This window comes from Engraulis encrasicolus, chromosome 21 (genome assembly GCF_034702125.1).
Source record: "Engraulis encrasicolus isolate BLACKSEA-1 chromosome 21, IST_EnEncr_1.0, whole genome shotgun sequence".
In the NCBI taxonomy this organism is placed as follows: Eukaryota; Metazoa; Chordata; class Actinopteri; order Clupeiformes; family Engraulidae; genus Engraulis; species Engraulis encrasicolus.
Window position 1 is genome coordinate 30,846,520 of NC_085877.1, and position 25,219 is coordinate 30,871,738.

The window sequence follows — 25,219 nt, forward strand, 5'->3', positions numbered from 1 at the left end:
CTGTCTGTCTGTCTGTCAGCAGGATAACTCAAAAACTTGCTAACTGATTTGGTTGAAACTTTGTGGAGTTGTTATGACCCAAGGAACAAGTGATTACATTTTGGTGGTGATCCGGAGCACGAACCGGAACCAGGATCTTTTTAAAGATTCTTCACCATTGCTGACCTATATATCTAGACGCCCCTAGTGACCAGAAATTGAATTGTGGGGACTCCACAAAATAGGCAGAAAGACTTGGGGTGTAACATAGTCAAATGTTCTATCAAGCAGCTTCCTTGGCGGAGGTCTGCGCTCTCTGAGAGTTTCTAGTTTTGTTTGTTTTTGTTCGCTGTGTAGTTCTTCTTACTCTGGAATTCTGCAGTGCTCTCTTTTTCTTTCACACGTCAAAATACGTATCTCCATATCCCATGATCCCTGTCTTTTCTTTCGTTCTCTTTTTTTCCCTTTAGCTTTGTGTCTGTCTCTCGTGTCTGGGCTCTCTGTGCCTGTCAGCCAACCTGTCCGTCTATCAGTTTGTTTCCCGCTGTAAGGACACTCCTATCCTGTTGTTGAATGATGTGTCTCATGTGTTGTGAGGTGAGGTGAGGTGAGGTGTGTGGGGGTCAGTAGCGGGTATGTGTTGCAGGTAGCGGTGAAGTGTGTGTGGGCATTGAATAGTGATGGGGCCACATCGGTCTGCCTCTATCTGTGTGTCAGCGTGTCCACCTGATTGTCTAAACTGTCTGCTTGTCTGTCTGTCTGTCTGCCTGCCTGCCTGTCTGTCTGTTTGTCTGTCTGTCTGTCTGTCTGTCAACCCGTCCACCTGCTTGTCTGTCTGTTTCAGCCTGACCACCTACTTGTCTGTCTGTCTGCTTGTCTGTCTGTTTGTCTGTGTGTCTGTCTACCTGGCTACCTGTTTGTCTAAACGGTTTGCTTGTCTGTTTGTCTGTCTGTCTGTGTGTCAGCCTGACCACCTGCTTGTCTGTCTTTCTGCTTGTCTATCTGTCTGCTTGTCTGTCTGTTTGTCTGTCTGTCTGTCTGTCTGTCTGTCTGTCTGTCTGCCTGCCTGTCTGTCTGTCTGTCAACCTGGCTGCCTGTTTGTCTAAACTGTCTGCTTGTCTGTCTGCTTGTCTGTCTGGCTGTCCACCTGCTTGTCTATCAGTTTGTCTGTCCCTCATCTTTCTGTAGTGCATGTGTTGTTTGTTTTACAGTATGTCCCCTCACCCAGGTGGTGGCGGTGTGAGGTGTGGTGTTTGTGAATCGCCTGTCTCTGTTTTCACACACATTTTACTCTCTATCTGTCTCCCTCTCACCCTGTCTGTCTGTCTTAGGGAAGGACAGATTGACAGGGCGAGAGACCGACAGAGACGGACATGTGTGGCTTGCATATGGGCTTGCATGCCCATGGGGACCGAGGTTCGAGTCTTCCCTGGGTCATGTCCCAACCCTGCCCCATCTCTCTCTCTCCCACTCTCTTCCTGGCATACTCTCGACAGTCTTATCAGCAACAAAGACTAGAGGTGCAACGGAAATTCGGCAGCAGGAAAATATTCGGCCGCAGAAAACGCAAAAAAATACAGTTTCGGTTTTCGGCCGAGAGCCAAATGAATGCCCGAATAGAAAATGAATTGAAAATGGACATTTGAAGACTTCAAATACACATTTACTTTCTTTCAAAAACATGTCTAAACATTTATTGTAAGCCATAGATTTAAGCAATATTTAAAAATAGTGAAAAATCTAACTTTTGATGACTTTTAACTGAATTGTAATTTTTCTGTTTCTGTTTCGGTTTTCGGCCAAGTGCATCCTAAATTTTCGGTTTCGGTTTCGGCCCAGAATTTTCATTTCGGTGCATCTCTAACAAAGACACAAAAAGCCAATATATATGTATTTACAGTCAGTAAGTGTCTCTCCCAGGTGGGGTGAGGTTAGGTGAGGTGTGTGTACAGTATGTGAGTGATGGCTCTGTGCCCCTGTCTGTCTCTCTGCTCGTGTCTGCTACCTGTCTGCCTGTCTGTCTGTCTGTCTGTCTGTTGCCTCTCTGTAGATCCATGCGCCTACCTTTGTAAACACACTCTAACCTCACTGGTCTCCAAGGTGGTACTGTAAGTTGGGGTGAGGTGAGGTTCATCCTAGTGGTCAGCCACCTGCCTCTAATTATATTGCCCCTTCTCATACTCACCTGTCTCTCCTCTGGTCTCCCCGACGATGAGGTGTGGTGTTGAGGGCTCTGCATCCCTGTCTGTCTCTCTGTCTGTCTCTCTCTCTCTTCAGTCTCTTGGCCTGTCTGTCTATCCAAGCTATGTACACTTGTTGTATCTCCTCTGGTCTGCCAGGAGGTGAGGTGAGGTGAAGTGTGTGAGTGAGTGGTGGCTCAATGCCTGTCTGTCTCTCTGTCTGTCTCTCTAGTCATATTCACCCGTCTCTCCTCTTGTCTCCAACGCGGGTTTGAGGTTAGGTGTGTGTGTCTGTGTTTGCGTGTATGTGTGAGGGATGGCTCCACTGCCCTGTCTGTCTGTTGCCTGTCTGTCTGTCTATCCATCCGTATATCTCCGTAAACATACCCTTCTCTCTCCTCCAGTCCGGTCCTCTCAGGAAGCGGTGAGGTGTGGTGTGTGGGGCATTGATTTTGAGTGGGGCAGATGTCTTTTTCTGTTTATCTGTCTATCTCGCTAGACTGATACGCTAAACTCTCTAAACACTCCTATCTCTTCTCTGGTGTCCAGCTGTGGTTTGGTGTGAGTGATGGCCCAGGCGGGCAAGTTATGGGGGCTCCACTGGCCAACAATATTTCCAGAAGAGAATAATAGAACATAACAGAATAGAATACAATCTAACGTAACAAAGTAGAATAGAATCGAAAAGAATAGAATAGAACAGACTGTAATATAAAAGAATGCATCTTATTCTAAACACACTATCTGTCAGTCTCTCACCCCGTCTATCTCTCTAATTATATTCTCCTGTCTCTCCTGTGGTGCCCCAGGTGTTGTGTGGAGTGGTGTGGTGTGGCGTGAGTGATGGCACCGTGTCCCTCCTCGGGCGAGCTGTGGGAGCTCCACTGCCCAACTACAGTATATTTCTTAATTCTAGAATAAAATAGAACATGCAGAATAGAATGGAATAGAATAGAATAGAATGCCTTTTATTCTAATCATATTCTCCTGTTTCTCCTCTTGTGACCAGGTGGTGTGGTGAGGTGAGGTGTGGTGTGGCGTGAGTGATGGCGCCGCGTCCATCCTCAGGCGAGCTATGGGGGCTCCACCTGATGCCCCCCCGCATCCTGGTGGACTGCTGCCTGCCCAACGGCATGCTGGTCAGCCTGGAGTGCCTGCGCGAGGCGCCCCTGCTCACCATCAAGCAGCAGCTCTTCGCCGAGGCCCGCAAGTACCCGCTCTACCACCTGCTGCAGGTAAGCACTAGCAACATGGACATACAAACAGAGTTAGTACACACACAGACACGCGCACACGCACACGCACACACACACACACACACACACACACACACACACACACACACACACACACACACACGGGCGCGCACACACACACACACACGCACACGCACACACATAGTCACACATACAGAGTACACACATAGACATACATGCAGAGTACACACACACACGAATATACACACACACACACACACACACACACACACACACACACACACACACACACACACGCACACACACACACACACACACACACCGAATATACGCACACGCACAAACATACACACACACACACACCGAATATACGCACACACATAAGCACACGCACACACACACACACACACACACACACAAACACACACACAGTAACACAGTGTCTTCCCATTGGCTATTCAGGAGGAGTCGTGCTACATCTTCGTGGGCGTGACGCAGGAGGCGGAGAGGGAGGAGTTCTACGACGAGACGCGTCGGCTGTGCGACCTTCGCCTGTTCCAGCCCCTCCTCAAGGTCATCGAGCCCATAGGCAACCGAGAGGAGAAGATCCTGAACAGGGAGATCGGTACGTGTACTGTACAGAGTCTATGTGTTGACCAATGACAATAGCCACTACAGTGAATGGAGGCTATGAGTTGACAAATGACAATAGCCACTACAGTCAATGGAGGCTATGTGTTGACCAATGACAATAGCCACTACAGTCAATGGAGGCTATGAGTTGACAAATGACAATAGCCACTACAGTCAATGGAGGCTATGTGTTGACCAATGACAATAGCCACTACAGTCAATGGAGGCTATGAGTTGACCAATGACAATAGCCACTACAGTCAAAGGAGGCTATGTGTTGACCAATGACAATAGCCACTACAGTCAATGGAGGCTATGTGTTGACCAATGACAATAGCGACTAGGTATAGTCAATTGAGGCTATGAGCTGACCAATGACAATAGCGATTACAGTCAATGGAGGCTATGAGTTGGCCAATGACAATAGCGACTACAGTCAATGGAGGCTATGAGTTGGCCAATGACAATAGCGACTACAGTCAATGGAGGCTATGATTTGGCCACTGACAATAGCGACTACAGTCAATGGAGGCTATGAGATGGCCAATGACAATAGCGACTACAGTCAATGGAGGCTATGAGTTGGCCAATGACAATAGCGACTACAGTCAATGGAGGCTATGAGTTGGCCAATGACAATAGCGACTACAGTCAATGGAGGCTATGAGTTGGCCAATGACAATAGCGACTACAGTCAATGGAGGCTATGAGTTGACCAATGACAATAGCGACTACAGTCAATGGAGGCTATGAGTTGGCCAATGACAATAGCGACTACAGTCAATGGAGGCTATGAGTTGGCCAATGACAATAGCGACTACAGTCAATGGAGGCTATGAGTTGGCTTATGACAATAGCGACTACAGTCAATGGAGGCTATGAGTTGGCCAATGACAATAGCGACTACAGTCAATGGAGGCTATGAGTTGGCCAATGACAATAGCGACTACAGTCAATGGAGGCTATGATTTGGCCAATGACAATACCGACTACAGTCAATGGAGGCTATGAGTTGGCCAATGACAATAGCGACTACAGTCAATGGAGGCTATGAGTTGGCCAATGACAATAACGACTACAGTCAATGGAGGCTATGAGTTGACCAATGACAATAGCGACTACAGTCAATGGAGGCTATGAGTTGACCAATGACAATAACGACTACAGTCAATGGAGGCTATGAGTTGACCAATGACAATAGCGACTACAGTCAATGGAGGCTATGATTTGGCCACTGACAATACCGACTACAGTATAGTCAATGGAGGCTATGATTTGGCCAATGACAATAGCGACTATAGTCATTGGAGGCTATGAGTTGGCCAATGACAATACCGACTACAGTCAATGGGCGCAGCCCAGCCGTGGCTCTGGCGACTGGGCACTGGACTGCTACGCTGGCGATCCTGGTTCAATAACGGCCGGGGTCATTTGCCGATCCTTCCCTTTCTCTCTCTTCCAGCTAAGTTCCTGTCTCTCCTCCACTCTCCTATCGTGAAAACTAACGGATAAAAAGACCAAGATTGATGTAAATTCCAAGATTGATTTACAAACCATGTCATATTTCATGTGAACCTCAATAACATTGAAATTATACTAGGGGCCGGATAAGATTTCTGCTCAGTCATCAGGCTTTGCCATTGTAATGCAATACGATTTTTATTTTGTCTTTTAATTTTAATCAGGCTTTGCCATCGGCATGCCCATCTGCGAGTTCGAGCTGGTGAAGGACCCCGAGGTGCAAGACTTCCGGCGCAGCATACTGAGCGTGTGCAGAGAGGCCATGGAGGAGCGGGAGGGGGGCGGTGCCCACTCGCAGGCGCTCTACGTCTACCCCCCCAATGTGGAGTCCTCCACGGACCTGCCCCCTCACATCTACTCCAAACTAGACAAAGGTGTGTGTGTGTGTGTGTGTGTGTCTGTGTGTCTGTGTGTCTGTCTGTCTGTCTGTCTGTCTAATTGGGTGATGGTGTTCCTGTCCAACGCCAAGCAGAAGTACATGCTCAGGATTGACCACGAAATCCCTAACTCATTCACTCACTCACTCACTCACTCACTCACTCACTCACTCACTCACTCACTCACTCACTCACTCACTCACTCACTCACTCACTCACTCACTCACTCACTCACTCACTCACTCACTATCTCACTCACTCACTCACTCACTCACTCACTCACTCACTCCCTCACTACCACCAATCTATCTCACTCACTCACTCCCTACCGCAGCAGGTCTATCTCATTCTCTCTCTCCCTCTCTCTCTCTGTCCCCCAGGTCGTCTGATCGTCACCATCTGGGTGATCGTGTCCCCGTCCAACGCCAAGCAGAAGTACACGCTGAAGATCGGCCACGAGAGCCTGCCGGAGCAGTTGATTGCGGAGGCCATCCGCAAGAAGACGCGCAGCATGCACTTGTCGGCGCAGCAGCTGCGCATGTGCGTGCAGGAGTACCAGGGCCAGTACATCCTCAAGGTGTGCGGCTGCGACGAGTACCTGCTGGAGAAGTACCCGCTCAGCCAGTACAAGGTGAGACGATAAGCCTAAGGAAGAAAAATCCGCACTCACAAACTGCGTCTCATTATTTTATTTATATTATCACCATGTCCAAAAAGCAAACCACGCACTGATGAAGGCTTGATAGCCGAAACGCGTTTGCTTTTTGGACATGGTGGTAATATAAATAAATAATGAGACGCAGTTTGTGAGTGTGGATTTTTCTTCCTTAACTTGATACATTTTATTGCGCACCCAAAGACTTTCGTTTTTCCAAGAAGTTGAGCGCTTCCTTTGCCAAAACTTGAGACGATAAGCCTGTCATGAGCTTTAAGTTCAACTACAAATTCTCGCTCATGTCGCTCGAATCGCCTCTTGTCAGTCACCCTAATCGCTTCTGTCGCCAGCGACTCAGTACAGCGTCAATTGCATACACCAGAAGCAACTTGAGCGACACCGGCGTCGAAGTAATTGACGTTGTATTGAGTCGCGACAAGAGGCGATTCGAGCCACATGAACGACAATTTATTGTTGAACTTCAGCGAATATCATGCTAAGTAGCTATGATACGGTTCAGGGACAGCTGCTGCAGCCAATTGGAATGTCGGAATGGTTGCATTCTGCATACTCTGTCGCCTGGCATTGCGGACTTTATTTTTGTCGTCTCAATTTACTATGCTTAGTCCAGCACCCAATTGAGATGAATGTGTCTTCCTATTTCGACATGACAATCTGACTACCCACTTTGCGTTCACCACTTTCTGCCTTTCTTGATACTTGATTGTCGCTCTCAGACGGATTTGTATAGCATTTTATTACCTGAAAGTTTTAAATGGTTGCATAAAGCACAGTACCGGTACTGTTATGCTGGGGACTTGGGTTAGAGTAGAGTAGAGTTATTTTATTAATCCAGAGGGAAATTAAGGTATCTGACAGCTTCCTTAAATACACAAACAGAAAACATTCAAAGACCTAATTCACATTATTGCAGTATTATTGGAGTAAACGTATAGCAGAAATTTGAGTATAGATTTCGATTCAGGCCCAAGGTCATTTCCCAACACTGCCCCGTCTCTCCATTCATTTCCTCTCCACCTCTTCATCTGTCCTGTCATGATAAAGGCAAAAAGCCCAAGACATACTGAAAGGAAGGGTCACAGATGCAATGTATACATGAATCCACGGTCGGATGACTGCAAATTGAGCGACTGCAGTTGAATGAAACTTTTTCTTTCACTTCTGCTCCAACATGCTGGTAAAATGTTTTAAATGTTGTTTTTTTTTAATTATTATTGCTTTAGTCAGACACTGTACAGCACTTTGGTCAGATTGCACTGTTTTAAATGCTTGCTTTCTTTTTTTCACAAAATGTAAAAACTGTCCTCCTTTTCTCCCATAGCAGTACACATGCGGTTTGGTGTTTGTGTGGTTTGGTGTTTAAATCTGGTGTTCATAAATGTGCACATGAATCCACATGAATATGTGTGTGACTGAATAGTTTTTTTCCACCACTCACTCCACACAAAAGTCTCTATTTCCATTTCTGTGCATAACTTATAATTATTTTAATGTTCAGGTCCAGTCAGGGTGGGAAAGGTTGGGTGTGGAGGTTTGTTTAAAAAAATCTCATGCTGATGATCTCCAAGGACAGAGATGACATACAGTATGTGCAGGAAATACTGTGTGTGCATGTTTGAGGGGGTATGCATATGCCTGTGTGTATTTTACAGTACATCCCTAGCCAGGGCTGTCATTTAGGGGGATAGAGTGTGTGACTGAGTCATCAGGGCCCCATGCATATAAGGGGCCCACACACTGTCTGCTTTACCGTAGATATATCGCTGTGGGGGGTCCATTGGAGATGGTTGTACATGTACATGGGGCCCATAATTTGTTGCTACGCCCCTGTCTGTTTCTGGGGCAGGCTGGCCCCATCTCATGCTGGTGTCCAAGGACAGAGATGAAATATGTATATACAGTATATACTGTATATTAAATACAGTCAGGGCTCCAAATTAACACCAGCCAACTGGCCAAATGCTTTTTTGGCTGGTGCAAAAGACAACTCACTAGCCACTTTGACCCATTTGTGAGTGTGTGTTTGGCTAGCATATACTAGCCATTTTAGCTGGTGAAGAAACATGTTGATTTAGAGCCCTGTAGTCAAGTCAAGTCAAGTTGGTTTTATTGTCAATTTCTTTACATGCACTGGTCATACAAAGAATTTGAAATTACGTTTCTTGCTTTCCCATGCAGACATAGACTAATCTAGGTAAGGACATAGACAGTATAGACATAGACAGTACTCATACATGGACATAAGACAGTATGGACATAGACAGTGCTCATACAGACATTTAAAGTGCAAGACTGGACAACAGAAGACTTGTAGAGAACATACATTAAGAGGAGGTATTTTGTTGTGCTTTTTCTAAAAGTCCTTTATAGCGTTCAGTATATATACAGTATACAGGTATTTAGATATTGTTTTGATCTTTTAGACTTTATTTTTGACAGGACAGTTTGAGGGAGAGACAGGAATTGTTTGGGAGAGAGAGAGACGGGGAAGGGTCGGCAAAGGACCCGGGCCAGAATCGAACTCAGGTCGGCCATGTAGCATACGAGTTCCCTAACATTTAGCCACGGTAGGGCCCAGTATATATATATTTGAAAGACTGTATGCATATGCTTGTGTGTGTTTTACAGTCAGAGGTGGAACGTAACTAAGTATTTTTACTTCGTTACTGTATTTAAGTAGTTTTTTCTGGAAGTTGTATTTACTTGAGTAAAAATAAAAATGCAGACTTTTACTTTTACTCAATTACATTTTTTGATAATTACTTGTACTTTTTACTCCTTACATTTCTAGAAGAAGACTTTGTTACTAGTTACATTTATCCTACAGGTTTTGTACATTTATCCTGTAGGTTTTCCTGTTGTGTTTCGTGGATATTTGAGTAGCCTCAGCTGCGGGCAGGGAGGCGGGACTAAGCCCCTCTTCCAAACTGACACCCAGAGAGAAAAGATACTTTAAAAAACATTAACAGGACTCCATAGTGATGTTCAAATAGAACCGAAAACCGTTGCAGAAACTTTTTTCTATTGGATCAAGTAGGCAGACATGGAGAAAGACAGCCATTGCGCGAGTAGGCCTACTTGTACTTTTGTACTCAAAAAGTACATTTAAAAGTTAGTACTTAGGACTTTTACTTCAGTACATTTTTGGTGTACAACTTTTACTTTCACTTGAGTCATTTTTTCGCAGGGTACTTCTACTTTTACTTAAGTACACAACTTCAGCACTTCTTCCACCTCTGCTTACAGTACATCCGTAGCTGCATCATCGTGGGCCGGCTGCCCCACCTCATGCTGGTCTCCAAGGACAGCCTGTACAGCCAGCTGCCGGCAAGTGGCTTCGTGGCGCCCTCCTACAGCCGCCGCACGCCGCAGCCCAGCCCCTGTCCCGGGGGAGGAGACCCATCCGCGCCGCGCTCCCTCTGGGCCTTCAACACGCTGCTCCGCCTCCGTCTGCTCTGCGCCACCTACGTCAACGTCAACATACGTGACATCGACAAGGTGAGAAGCGGAGGAGAGGAGAGGAGAGGAGAGGAGGATTGGAGTTGCCTGGTGTGGCTATGCCATTTCTTGTGTAGGAAAGGTGTGGTTTGCGATTGCCCATGGCCATTTATTAGGTGTTACAAATGTAGTATCATTGGCATAAGCATAGCCATTGTGTCAGTTGCATCTATCCAAGCAAACCTCAAGCTTACGTTTATGTCCAGCCTTTCCACACCTTCCTGCTCTCTGATTGGCTCCATGGCTTAGGGCAGCTGTCATGCTGTCTTTCAGGTCGGAACAATTGTGTAGAGCAGCATGGGCTCTCCCTGGCTGGGGAAGGAGAGGAGAGGAGAGGAAAGGGGAATCCGTTATATTTTTTTTAATGCATATACCGGTACTGTATGAAAATTAGCAACATCATCTGGGTAAAAAGAGAGAGTGTTTTGTCTCTTGCACTTTCTACTGCGCCTGCTCTGTCTGCACCACTTATGTCAGTCAATATCATCAAACGCAACATCAACAAGGTGAGAAGCGGAGGAGAGGAGAGGAGAGGGCAGGAGAGGAATCTGTTATATGTTTTTAATGCATATGAAATTGTATGAAAATGATCAACATTCTCAGCATAAGAGGAGCGAGTGTTTTGTCTCTTGCACTTTACACTGTGCTTGCTCTGCACCACCCATGTGAACATCCACTTACTACTACGTGACAGCGATATGAAATTGTGTGAAAATTAGAAACATCGTCAGGGTAAGAGAGTGTTTTGTCTCTTGCACTTTACACTGCGCTTGCTCTGCACCACATCAACATACACGACATGGAGAAGGTGAGAAGGAAGGAGAGGGAGAGGAGAGGGGAGGAGGCAGGAGGAGAAAATAAGGGAGAGGAGGATGAGGAGAGGAGAGGAGAGGAGAGGGGAGGGGAGGAGGCGAAAATCAGGAAGAGGAGGATGAGAGTTGAGGGGAGGGGAGGACGGAGAAGGCGAAAATAAGGGAGAGGAGAGGAGAGGGGCGGGGAGGAGGCAGGAGAAGGTAGAGGCAGGGTCGGAGAAATACAGTTGGTGGGGCGAGCAGGGCATTTGCCCCTGGGCCCAGGGCCTTGCAGTATTGGTGGTGGTGGGGGGCTATTATGTCCTTTTGTAGAACGTATGTGGGGCCCTTTATCAGTGTTTTGGGGCCCTGTGTGGGATTGTTCTGCCTCTGGGGAGAGGAGAGGAGAGGGGACAAGGTGAGACGGAAACATAAGGAGAGGAGAGGGGAGGGGAAGAGGGGAGGAGGTAGGAGGAGGGAAGAGGGGAGGAGAAGGGAGAGGATAAGGAGAGGAGAGGGAAGGGGACAAGGTGAGAAGGGAAGAGGAGGGGAAGAGGGGAGGGGAAAAGAGGAGTTCATATGGGAGAGGATAGGGGAGGGTTGGGGCATTAGACATGTTATCCAGGTTTCTGAGGATGGGGATGAGGTCTTTTATAGTTCAGGTCTGTGTTTTGTCTTTTGCACTTTATACTGCGCCTGTTCTGTGCCACCTACGCCAATGTCAACATTTGTGGCATTGACAAGGTGAGAAGCGGAACGGAAGAGGAGAGAAGAGGGGACGGCACAGGTCATGCTATACTGTATATCGTCACCAATGTCAATGTCAACAAACCATTGACATAGGTGAGAAGGAAGAGGAAGGGAGCCGGTAGAAGAGAGAGAGAGAGAGAAGAGTAGAGGAGAGGGGAGAAAAAAAGAGGAAGAAGGGGGGTGTAGGAGAAAAGAAGGGAGGGTAGAAGAGAAGGAGGGGAGGAAGAGTGGGTGCATGGTGTTTTCATTATTCTTTTCTGTCTCAATTTGCATCAACAGCATCCATAAGGTGAGAGTGGGGTAGAGAGGAGATGGCACACTTAGCAAGCAGCTCCAATTTGTTCTGTCATTTTCTCAGTATTTGTTGTAAACGTCAGTGACATTGACTAGGTGAGAGGAGCGGAGCAGCGTGATGCCCTCAGTATGCACTCAGCAAAGCATTCAGATCTGCGCTGTCTCTTGCATTTAATATGTCGCATACATGATCAGCAGTGCCATCTACATCAATGTCAACAGCCAGGGCCGCTGACAGCTTTGGCTGGGTCCAGGACAAAATCACCTCAAAGGGCCCCCCCACCCAATACATTAAATGTAATGAGCACCCAATTATGCCCCCCCATATCCCTGGGCCCGGGAGAGCTGGCCCCTTTGATCCCCCATCAATACCCCCCCCCCCTGTCAGCATCCCTGTCAACAACAGGGGACCTGACAAGGTGAGAGACGAAGCAGAGGGGAGATGTGTTTTACTCATTCAGCAACAGCAGATCAGGGCACTTAAAGTGATACTGCCCCATTTTTGGAAATAAGCTTATTTTACACCTCCTCTTGAGTTAAATTATAGGGTTTTACCGTTCTCTTATACTTTCCACCGTTCTCTGGGTATGGCCGTGCAAATTTTACCTCCAAGCTAGCAGTTAACATTGGGTCCTATGAGACCAGTTAACCGCCAGCTGGTCTCATAGGATTCAATGTTAACTGCTAGCTTGAAGGTACAGAAGAACGGTAAAACCCTATTATTTAACTCAAGGGTAGGTGTAAAATAAGCTTATTTCCAAAAATGGGACAGCATCACTTTAATACAGTGTACGTATGTTGTACGTATGTGTACGTATGAAGTTTAAGTGACACCTATATCAAAGCCCATCTGGGAAATTCCCATTGTTATTGTGGCACAGAGCTCCAAAGCACACAGTGCTCGCTGCACACAACAAAATAGCATTTATGCCTCACCCAGGGGGTGCCCCAAACGGCGCCCTGAGCGAGTAGTGCCGCGGGACGGTACCATGCTCAGGGTACTTCAGTCATGGAGGAAGATGGGAGAGAGCACTGGTTAATTAATCCCCCCACCAACCTGGCCGCTCGGGAATCGAAAAGCCAACCTTTTGGGCTACAAGTCTAGTGCCCTAACCGCTTACCCATGACTGCCCATCAATGTGAACACTGGGGGTCACTGACAACGTGGCATTCCCCATCTCTAGTCGTAAAAGCATCCACCTTTCTATGCCGTCTCCACAACCTGAAGTGGGCAAACTCAGGCCTAGGAGATCATTTCAAATGTGTTTGGCGTTTGGCCCACAAACACTATTCACTGATTCTTGAGAAAGCGGCTAAAACATGTCTCTGCAATAAACTGCCAATTCTGTTGAAAATAAACTACATTTTCATGAACAAAATGAATCCAGGTAAAGACACAGGGGTCTGTTACATAAATGTACAGTCCTTTGAAATATTTAAGTGTAATTTTATTACTTTTCATGGCTATAAACCTGCCCACACCCTGTAAAAACAGCTGTCCCAAGGACAGACATCATCATTTCAATTGACTTAAAATGTAAAAATCACTGATATTATTGAATAATATCACCATGATGTGAAAGTCCATATTGAAGTGGTTCTGCAGATATGCACATAGTGCGTGTAAAGCAATATTTACTACTATTTTCTGATTGCTCAAAGTGTGTCCAGCATATTAGTCACCACCGTCAGATTTTTTTAAAAAGACAATAAAATCAGGTATGCGCAAGGTCATTGTCATTACTTAGGACCCCTTTTCAAACCTTTAGATCTACTGAGTACTTCACCATCACTGAAGCTCCTGTAAGTTTACTAATTTCTCCTCAATTTGATAATTTGTTTGGACACTGGTACTGTCCCAACCATAAACTGTCAAAACTGTCGGGGGTTTTAATAGTATTATTGTTACATTAATGTTAATTATATATACTTTTTCAGAAGCGTCATGAAGCCCCTAAGAAACAGAGCGAAAACGAAGTGGCTAATGTGAGCAAAAAATGCACAATATGTAAAAGAGTGTTTTTTTGTCTCACACCGTCAGATGTCACCATCGTCAGATTTTGTTCCGCTCATCATCTTATTCCATATTTTACTAAATTGTGCTGGTTAATGAAACATTACCAGACATGTTAGTAATAATTGTGACCCAAACTTATACTCTAGCCTCCACTGAGGTGCATTTGGAGGGTTTTTTGTCACAAAACCTGACGGTGGTGACATCTGATGTAGTTCACAAAAAAGCATGTGTTTTACATGTTTTTGACAAGTTTTAAGAATATGCTTCCAATAAGTATCTACAATTATGTTGAATTGTAAAAGTAATTATCTTAAATACAGTAAACATATTTTTTTTACTTCTAATTCTGTCTGACGCTGGTGACAAAACCAAGAAAGAGCCCATTTTATGAAAAATGTAAAACATGGGGAGCTTGGCCAATACATTCACTGCACAGCCAAGACGTTCATCTATGATAATACACATCTATATTTTGAATTTGAACAACTTTAAACCTGTTTATGCCACATTTTCAATAATCTAGGCCTACCTAGAGTATCTAACAAATGAAGAAAAAACACATGCACAAATATACTGTGCACACACAAAAATAAAGTGTTTATGCTAGATGTCATTGACTTGAGAGGGCTATTTATTTTGCTAAATGTAGGTAATAATTAGGTCACTTTCACCACCTTCAGATTAATGTCACCACCGTCAGTTCTTAAGTCACCACCGTAAGAAGGAGTTTTGGACATTTTAAATGAATGTGCTTACAAAATTTTCCTTTGTAGTTGTTGAATTATCAAAGTAATAGCAAATTTAAGCCTACACGAATATTTGTGAAATTACAAAAAATTGTTTGATCTATTTAGCCATTAAGTAAGCATTGTCTGACAGCACATATTTTTAAATTAGAACACATGAAGCCGTATTAAAATAGAATGAAGGTGAATTTTCAACATTTAAAGGCGTATGTGTGAACCAAAAAACACACACAATCACTTAAAAACTCCAGATACATATGCAACCAAATCAATACACTTTTTATTGCTTTTAATTGTGTCTGACGGTGTTGACAAAAAACAAGGTATGATCGGAGAAAAACCTGATTTCTGAAAAAAATGGAAAATGGGGAGATTGGCCTTGTGCATTTCTGAAAAGACAAGACCTATGTCTACGAGGATATACCATATTATTTTGTAATTCACTTCATTTTTTTCTTTCAAGATTACAACCTGTTTTAGCCACTTTCTCAAGAATCAGTGTATTAATATGCATTAATATGAATACAACCTGTGTTGGTGGGATCAACTACAAGAGTGTCGAATTCGACTGCTGAACTGAAGTGTTGAACTAAGCCTGCAAAAGTTAAACTTTATTTTAATTGTTCACTATTACAGTTGGTACATGGTATTACACTGGTATTACATGGTATTACGAAATATTGTTACACTGGTTATTACAGTGTACCTAATGTGGTAGATCCATTGTAATAGTGAACCATTAAAATAAAGTCTTGCCTTGACTGTATTTTGTTGTTAAAGTGATACTGTCCCATTTTTGGAAATAAGCTCATATTACACATCTCATTGAGTTAAATAATTGAGTTGTACCTTTCTCCTGTACTTTCAACCGTTCTCTGAGTACGGCAGTGCAAATTTTACCCCCATGTTAGCAGTTAACATTGAGTCCTAAGAGACCAGTTAGCCGCCAGCTGGTCTCATAGGACTCAATGTTAACTGCTAGCATGGAGGTAAAATTTGCACTGCCATACTCAGAGAACGGTTGAAAGTACAAGAGAAAGGTACAAAGACAAAGTGACAGACGATGCCCTCAGTATGCACTCAGCAAAGTATTCAGATCTGCGCTGTCTCTTGCACTTCATATGTCACATACATGATCAGCAGTGCCATCTACATCAATGTCAACAACAGGGGCACTTAAAAGGTGAGAGAAGGAGCAGACGGGAGATGTTTTTTATTCTTTCAGCAACAGCAGACATATCTTGCACTCTGCATGTCATAGTACATGAGCAGCTTCAAGTGAGTGCTGTTATATTCAGATTTTAAAGGGAATGGTGGTAGTATACAATTTCCGCACCAGGCATGTACACTAAACCATTCATGTGACCGTGTTCTGAGAATATTCCAGTTGCAGAACGCGGATCCATTCCACATCCATTGGAATGTTCCGGAACTTGTCTTAAACCTAATACTGCGCTCATTGCCACCTACTGCATGTCAATGTCAACAACAGGGTCACTTAGAAGGTGAGAAAAGGAGCAGAGGTACAGCAGATCTGCACTGGGGCTACTGGCAAGTGGAGAGAAGGAGCAAGAGTAGTTTTTATTCTATCAGCAAGCAACAGCGGATCTGCGCTGCCTCTTGCACATATGTCATATACGTACTGCAGTGCCACTTAGGTACATCAATGTCAACAATGGGCAACTAACAAGGTGAGAGTAGGATCAGGGGGGGAGATGTGTTTTGTTCAGTTTGCAAGCAACAGTGAATCTGTTTTTTTGTTTTTTTTTTTACTTTTCATATCATATGTTTGAGCATCAACGGGCTTGTTTACCACATTTGAGTGGTAAAAAAACGTGAGGCACTGTGGTGCAAGCGTGTAACATTAATGATATGTATTATTTTCAATGGGGTAATATACTGTAAAGAAGTGAATTATAAAAAAACGGATAGTTACGGTATTCCATTTTCCTGGACAGACCATAGCAAAGCGGGACAATCAATCCAGCAAAAACCTGGACGTTTGGCAGCACTGTTGTCCATTGATGGTGCAGCATGGTTAAGCAGAAGTACAGTACAGTAGACACAGCCAGGAACCCAATGGTCACCAATGGCTGAACTCCAGTAGCCTGGGAATTCCCATGCTGACTTGTGCCCTCGTTCCGATCTGGTGGCCAGCATGGAAAAAAACCCTGGCTGGAGTCTTCACCTGAGTTTGGGATGCCAGCAACTGAACGGGGGAGGGAGAGCAGGACATATGATGAGACAAACGGTAGCTTGTAGCTTGTTTGGAGATGCCACCATGTCGGCACCAGAAGCAAAGGCAGCTTTCCATCCAGCTTTTTAGATAGTATTTCAAATATGTAGTTTAGATCAGGGATGTCAAACTTAGGCCCTGTTACTGTTGGCCTACCGTATACACCATTAATATATAGCTAGAAAATATGACTTGAAGGCACAACTTTGGGCATCACAAGAATTTCATATGAGTGGATCCAGATTAGTGTAACAGCACATACTAGCACATGGAAGGATATGATGTAATAAATATACATATACAGGTATACTGGGAATGTGTCATTTGCCTAGCTGTATGAAGCATGTGTACTTTATGGACACTTTCAGTGCATTTTTGAATGAAGTATATTGAATAAATATTGAATTTGGCCTACAACTTCATCCCAGGTTTTGATTTCGGCCTGCAGTGAATTTGAGTTTAACACCCCTGATTTAGATCAACCTCCCCCTCGAGCAAATGGTTCCCAGTCCATATCTCACTTCTAATACAGTCTGGCAATGGCCAGGCTAACAGCCAGGAACCCATTGGTCACCGATGGCCGAACTCCATCGATGATCCATTGGAGCGGATGGAGCGGACATGGAAATGAGCAGGAACGAAAGGGGGGGGTCGCTGGAAAGAGACGCAACCAAATGGTGCCAATTCTGTGCCTCATCTCACATCAAGCAGTCAGCCAGGCATTGGGCTGCAGCTGCTTCTGGTTAGAAACACACATGCACACAAACATGCGCACGCACACAGGCATGCGCATGCACGCAGATATGCGCACGCACGCACGCACGCACACACACACACACACACACACACACACACACACACACACACACATGAACCATTCCCTGCTCTGGTGAAACCAAGACAGGACTGCCTGGTCTGGGATGCATTTCTCCAAACCATAGTAGAGAGAGAGAGAGAGAGAGAGAGAGAGAGAGAGAGAGAAAGAGAGCGACAGCGACGTACACCTTTAAGTTTAATTATGCAATAGAAAAACGGAAAATAACAGACAAGAGGAGTTGTATAGGACATAGAAAGAGACGTAGAAGTAGGGGAGAAGAAGGAGGAGGAGGTGAAGAAGAAAAAGAACCAACAAAAATGGAAACCGGGGATCAGACATGTCTCTATGTACTGCTGACCCTCAAATTCGAAGACATCAGAAGCTACCTCCTCAAAGGGCAGCTTGGGTGTTACTCTTGGCTTTGGAGATGCTTTTACCTGGCGGCTTCCCAGTGGTGTGACTCAGGTCTGGAAAGTCATCAAGCCCAGGGATACTGTCCGTTCTGCCTCCAGCTCCAGCACTGCCTGGCAGGCCAAGGCGCACAATCAGCCCCAATGCCTCAATGCCTCAGCCGTAGCGCCACTGAGCACATTCTCCTGTGCAATGCAGTCCATTGTCATCAATTAGTTTCTGTTCCCGGAGCTCAGCAGGCATTAGTCTGCTGTTTTAGCAGCAATTTTTGGGGTTAGGAAATGAACAGTCAACCAACATCTCATCTACAAGAACTGACGGCTGCGATTTGAGGGATTATGAATGATTAATTTGATTCATACATTTGATTCATTCATTTGAACGATTTAAATGGGCAACAAGAAGGATATAGCAGCAGTCCATTGTCATCAGGTTTTTTTTCTGTTCCAAGACCACAGCCAGCATTACTCTGCTGATTTGCCAGTGATATTTAGGGTTAGGAAATTAAAGGCCAACCAACATCTCAGGTCCTCTGTAGCTAGAAATTAAGGTATTATGATTCATTTGATTAATTCTTTTGAATGATTTTACACAACAGCGAAGATTTAGTCACTAAGCCTTTTTGACGTCCATTTTTATATGTTTTGGCTGATGTTATTTGTTTGTTTGTGTGTTTGTTGTTTTGTGTGGCAGATCTACGTGAGAACGGGGATCTATCATGGTGGGGAGCCACTGTGCGACAATGTTAACACCCAGAGAGTGCCCTGCTCAAACCCCAGGTAACAAACACTTTTACATTATGACATTAGTATACACAGAGTGGCCTGCTCAACCCCTCAGCTAACAAACATCAGCCAAGCAAACACAGTTAGTGGTGCAGATCAAACAAGTCAAGGAATGTCAAACAAGTCACTGAATAGTGACAATACAGTGTTTCCCGCAGAATTTTTGTTAGTCAAGGTGGTGGCGCGTTAAAAGTATTTTTTGGTTAAGCAACTTTAGAAATTACATTCACAACATGAAATCTTTATCTTTTCATCAGACCTAGTCAAGGTGGTAGGTGTTTCTCCTTAGCAATAAAGTGCTGGGGGAAACCCTGCCATGGTTACTAATAGTGAGAATAGTTGCAACACAAATTTCATTTTGAATGTTTTAGAACTCCTGATTGATTTATGATAATTGTTATCCTCCATCTCTCTCTCTCTCTCTCTCTCTCTCTCTCTCTCTCTCTCTCTCTCTCTCTCTCTCTCTCTCTCTCTCTCCCACCTGTCTCCCTCTCTCAGGTGGAACGAGTGGTTGACGTACGACATCTACCTGACTGACCTCCCGCGTGCGTCTCGCCTCTGCCTCTCGATCTGTTCCGTTAAGGGCCGCAAGGGAGCCAAAGAGGTGAGGCTCCTGACCCCCCTCTCCCCAGCTTTTTATTTACAGTACAAGTTACAGCAATAGCTTACCAATTGTTACAAAAGCAAAATGAAGTCCACCAGTGTGCAATGATTCTTGTATTATTCCTGGATTACTTGTGTGGCTCACCAGCACCTGGACACAGGTTGTGCATAGTAAGAGCACCATACCTTTGAAGATTACAGCAATAGCTTATTTACAACTACACTTTGTGTTGCATTGTGTCTGTGAAGATTCTCCTTCGTCAAGGTCTTGTCATTCAAAGAGTTTTGTGTTTTTAGCAGCTGGGTTTCCTCTTGATGCTCCCCAGCTAAGGAACCAAATGTCTTTCGAGCTCCATCAGTTTTTGGTCGATGGAAGATAGAACATTTGTTGTTATGCACTGTATTAATGTGTATGTGTGTGTGTGTGTGTGTGTGTGTGTGTGTGTGTGTGTGTGTGTGTGTGTGTGTGTGTGTGTGTGTGTGTGTGTGTGTGTGTGTGTGTGTGTGTGTGTGTGATTGTGTGTGTGTGTGTGTGTCTGTGTGTGCCTGAGCAGGAGCACTGTCCGCTGGCCTGGGGCAACGTGAACCTGTTTGACTACAAGGACACGCTGGTGAGCGGCAAGGTGGCGCTGAGCCTGTGGCCGGTGCCCCATGGCCTGGAGGACCTGCTCAACCCCATCGGCGTCGCCGGCTCCAACCCCAACAAGGTCAGCTATAGGTCAAGGTCAAGGAGTAGGGGGTTGGGGTTTGCGACAGGGTCAATGTCAATGTCAAGGTCAAGTTATAGGTCAATGGTCAACATACTGCATTGGTCACGGGCATGAAGTGCTGTGAGTGTATACATCTGTCCCTGTATGGTCGCATGGCGTTGCTGGTTCTAACCCCAACAAGGTCAGGTCAATGACAAAGTAGGGGGTTGGGGTCAAAGTCAACATACTAATTATCATGGTATTATGTACATGTTTGGTTGTATGGTGTCACCAGTTCCAACCCCAACAAGGTCAGTTATAGGTCAAGGTCAACATATTGGTCACCGCTATAAAATGTTGCTGGTTTCTTGGTGTGGTTATTGGATTGGTATCACAGCATGCATAGGGCAACTCAGAGGCCAGTGTTATTGGCTTCAAGCGTTGCCTGTTCCAACCCCAACAAAGTCAGTTAGAGGTTTAACACCAGGGTGAATTAGAAAGTCACCACAGGTCAAATGGTCAAGGTCACGGTCAGTGTCACATATTGGTCACAAAGGTATTGCTGACCATGGCAGCATTGATGTCAGACAGTATACTTTAGTTCACAGAGGTCAAGGATATTGACTGCAAGTGTTGCTCTAACCCTAACAAGGTGAGCTAGGAGGTCGCGGGGTCAGGGGTCAAGGTCACCAGGGGGGATTGATGTCTCATTGCTCAGGCATTGTGTGAAATCCCCTGCTTTTTCATGCACTAATGCTAATGCTGCCCATTTACTTCCAGTGATTATGCTAAGCTATGCTAATAATTCTGATCCAATAAATTTGAGTACTGAAAACACTGAGAAGAAAATGATATGCACATTCATGAATAATGCTTGGAAATACTGCAAATATGGGAAAATCAAAAAAGGGTGGACTGTTCCTTTAACATCAGATGTCCTCTTCCTTATTCCCCCGTTCCTTTGTGGCACTGGAGTCTTGCTGTATTCTGGCGCCACTGCTCCCCTAAACTAAAGCTCAGACAAATAGGCCCAATGGCTTCAGCCAAATGTAACTAATCTCTGATGAAAATCAGCTGTGGTATTTCACCCAGGCATGTGAAATAAGAATGTTATTTCATTTCATTTTTACCCACACCCCCTCCCCCCCTCTCCCTTTTCCAATGTAATTTCGGGGCTCTCAAGAGCAAACCATACCCCCATTTTCCCTTTGCCTTGAGCACTCCTCAGCTCTAAAAGGGGTTACCGTTTCACCAGTAAAGAGATCCCATTTCTGGAAAACGTTTTTTCTTCCCCTTCCCTTTAATGGAACGTTCAGCCTTTTACAGAATCAAATGAAGAATCTGTTTTTTTTCATTCTTCCTCCCAGGGAGAAAATGAGGGATACATTTACTTCACTCAGCCAATTAGAATATAACGTGTATGTAACCAAATCCTGAAATGCCCCTCTCCATGTCCCCCTCCGTTTCAAACCACACAGCCACCCTGGATGGATGCATGGTAGGTTGAAGAATAGACAGCCGTGTGCGCTTTCAAGTGAGAGGAGTGGGGATTTTATTTTTGTGACAAGCCAAGGACTGCTTGTCTAGTTACTCAGTGAAAAAGTGACTATAAAGTGAGCAGTTCTGAAACAGCTTTGCTGCCGACACATTTAAAATTCTCTTTGTCTTGCTCATGATGTGACGGACTGATGTGACTGTTCAATTGTTGTGATCAGCGTGAGACATTGCCATAACGTGTACATTCTCGTCTGTAATTGCCCGACCACAACTCGCTCATTTTTCTCACGTGGCTCATTTTCCACACTTAATCAACTGAATGTTATAGAGTTTTCTTTTTCACTGCAGCCTGTCACTGAAAAAGCTTTGCTCCCAGGGAAGGAAAGACAGACGTGTGCTCTCTCTAAAGAAGTTTGGGTTTTTCGAATGTGTGTGTGTGTGTGTGTGTGTGTGTGTGTGTGTGTGTGTGTGTGTGTGTGTGTGTGTGTGTGTGTGTGTGTGTGTGTGTGTGTGTGTGTGTGTGTGTGTGTGTGTCAAGCTTGTATTGGGACTTCTTGTCTAACGGTGTGACCAAAGCAGATCAAGTATTGTAGTGCGAGCTTGCTGAAGCAGCTTCGCTGTCAGCAACACATTTTGAATTCTCTTTCTTGTCGCTCACCATGTCACATTGGAATTTTTGATTTGGCTCATCAAACACGAGACAATTGTAAATGTCTACATTGCTATTGGTAATTGCCATGCTGAATCTTTCAATCTGTGAAGAACACATGAATTCTTGAGTTCAGTTGTGCTTCATGAGCTTCATGAGCTTGACATGAACTACAATTGTTTAAAAATGTACTACGTTTTCTTTTAAATCATCAATGCACATGAATGAAATATGTAGTTGAAGTTAACTGTTGTAGTCAACATGTTGTTTGCTGTTGTGGCATTTTGTTCTTGGCTGGCAAAACCATTGCTGCTTTAGATATGCATTATGTTACCAGAATTTTACTTTGCCGTCTTTAGATGTCAACTGATTTTTTTCTTGCAAGTGCTCCACAGTAGCTACTCAAAAAAAAGCTTTGGTGGCGTACTCTCCCCGACAGATTGCACTATAATAATTTACAGTTCATAGGCTTCTCCTAAAAAGTTTTGCTGTGGATGAACTGACAACTGACTGTATATACACAGTTTAGTGGAGGCCTAATGTGCTCTCAGTCCATTGAGAAATAATAGCTGCCTTGCTTGACTGTGGTGACTGTGGTCGCTCTTGGTGCGTACGTACAGTTATAGGACACGGCAGCCCATGCCACCCACCCAGTCTCCTCAGGGGCAGGGAAAGGAGAGAGAGAGAGAGAGAGAGAGAGAGAGAGAGAGAGAGAGAGAGAGAGAGAGAGAGAGAGAGAGAGAGAGAGAGAGAGAGAGAGAGAGAGGCTTGAGACTGTGTCATATGCCCACATGTACATGTATGTGCGAATGGCAGAGCAGAGAGAGAGAGAGAGAGAGAGAGAGAGAGATGGAGAATGAACAGAGAGAGAGGGCACTCTCAACGTAGCCAGGAGGGCAGGCATGGGATCTTGCCCTGGGAGGAGAGAGAGAGAGAGAGAGAGAGAGAGAGAGAGAGAGAGAGAGAGAGAGAGAGAGAGAGAGAGAGAGAGAGGGAGGGATGGGAGGCCAGGCAGGCGTTGTTGCATCTTGCCCTTGGAGAGGTTTTTGTGGAGGTGGTTTTCTGGCGAATCCTGACAAAAGAAAAACAACATGTGTTTCCTCTCGGTGTGTTAGCTCAGTTCACTCATATGTTCCATTTCTTCTCTCTCTACTTTAACTTCCTCCCTCCCTCTCTCCTTACAATCCTTCTGAATTTCTCTCTCTCTCTCTCTCTCTCTCTCTCTCTCTCTCTCTCGCTCTCTCTCTCTCTCCCTCCCCTTATGCCCCTCTCTCTCTCCGTCCTCTCACCTTTCCTCTGATCTCATTGTACGCCATTCTGCATCTCCTCCTTGCCTCTTGCTCTGTCTCTCTGTCTGGCTGTTTCTCTCTCTCTCTCTCTCTCTCTCTCTCTCTCTCTCTCTCTCTCTCTCTCTCTCTCTCCCTTATTTCATATGCTCCCCTTCTCTTTTCGGGGGCACTCATTCTTTTTTTCTTCTCTGATTCATACCCCTTCGCCATCTGTCTCTTCTCGTCACCCCCCACCCTGCATCACTTGCACTCATTTCCTCTCCTTGGCCACTCTCTTCACACATTCCTTTTTCTCCTCTCTCCTCTCTTCGCTTCTCTCTTCATCTTCTCTTCTCATCCCATCTCTTCTCATTTTCTCTTCTTCTCTTCTCTTCTCTTCTCTTCTCTTCTCTTCTCTTCTCTTACATTTTTCTCTTTTCTTCTCTTCTTATTTCTTCTCTTCTTCCTCCTCACCTCCTCCTTCTACTCTTCTCCATCTCTCCTCCTTTCCTCCTCCACTTCTTCCCTTTCTACCCCTTTACTCCCTTATTTCTTTCCTTCCACTTCTGTCTCTTTTTCCTCCCCCTCTCCTCCCTTCTTCTTCTTTCTTTCTCTCTTTCCTCTATCCGTCCGCAGGAGACTCCCTGTGTGGAGCTGGAGTTCTCCTGGTTCAACCAGACGGTGATTTTCCCGGACGAGCAGCAGATCGAGGAGCACGCCAACTGGGTCATCTCCAGAGAGCTGGGCTACAACTACTGCATGGGCCTGGTGAGAGACGGAGCGACGGAGAGAGAGAGAGAGAGAGAGAGAGAAGGAGAGAAGGAGGGATGGAGAATGAGAGCATCGTAGCCAGGAGGGCAGGCATGGGATCTTGCCCCGGGAGAAAGAGAGAGAGAGAGAGAGAGAGAGAGAGAGAGAGAGAGAGAGAGAGAGAGAGAGAGAGAGAGAGAGAGAGAGAGAGAGAGAGAGAGAGAGAGAGAGAGAGAGAGAGCGCAGGGCTGGACTGGACTGGACTGAAAATCGGCCCTGGCATTTTTGTCATAAACCAGCCCTTCACACACTGCTTTCTACAATACTATTACTGTAGTTGCTCAGTCAGTCCACTGGGCTGACCCGTATAAATTGAGGGACAGTCTGTAAAGAAAATAAATAAATAAACAAACATAAAACAACAGCATCTGCCCCGGAGAACTACTAGCCGCCTGACAACTGCCCTGTATGCCAGATTACCAGTCCATCCCTGAGAGAGAGAGAGAGAGAGAGAGAGAGAGAGAGAGAGAGAGAGAGAGAGAGAGAGAGAGAGAGAGAGAGAGAGAGAGAGAGAGAGAGAGAGAGAGAGAGGTGAGGATGTGGGGGTGTATGAGAGACATAGAGAGATGGGTAAAGAGAGATGGAGGGTAAGAGTGGAAGGGGTCTGAAAGAGAGGGAAGAGGGAGAGAAAGAGACTGAGTGTGTGTGTGTCTGTGTGTGTGTGTGTGTGTGTGTGTGTGTGTGTGTGTGTGTGTGTGTGTGTGTGTGTGTGTGTGTGTGTGTGAGAGAAAGAGAGATAGAGAGAGTGGGAGGGAGAGAGGAATCCACCAAAAAA

At 45.2% G+C, this 25,219-nt stretch overlaps 1 protein-coding gene across 1 annotated transcript in view; it reads left to right on the forward strand.

Annotated features, from left to right (window-relative positions):
• Positions 1 to 25,219, forward strand: part of zgc:158659 (uncharacterized protein LOC791141 homolog) — a 76,369-nt gene that overhangs the window by 15,954 nt on the left and 35,196 nt on the right. The window contains exons 3-11 of the mRNA XM_063186574.1: positions 3,169 to 3,394; positions 3,839 to 4,001; positions 5,695 to 5,904; positions 6,288 to 6,538; positions 9,830 to 10,081; positions 18,837 to 18,922; positions 19,427 to 19,532; positions 20,086 to 20,238; positions 24,271 to 24,402. Of these exons, the coding sequence (XP_063042644.1) occupies positions 3,206 to 3,394; positions 3,839 to 4,001; positions 5,695 to 5,904; positions 6,288 to 6,538; positions 9,830 to 10,081; positions 18,837 to 18,922; positions 19,427 to 19,532; positions 20,086 to 20,238; positions 24,271 to 24,402 (1,542 nt within the window). The 5' untranslated portion in view covers positions 3,169 to 3,205. The remainder of the gene's footprint in view (positions 1 to 3,168; positions 3,395 to 3,838; positions 4,002 to 5,694; positions 5,905 to 6,287; positions 6,539 to 9,829; positions 10,082 to 18,836; positions 18,923 to 19,426; positions 19,533 to 20,085; positions 20,239 to 24,270; positions 24,403 to 25,219) is intronic.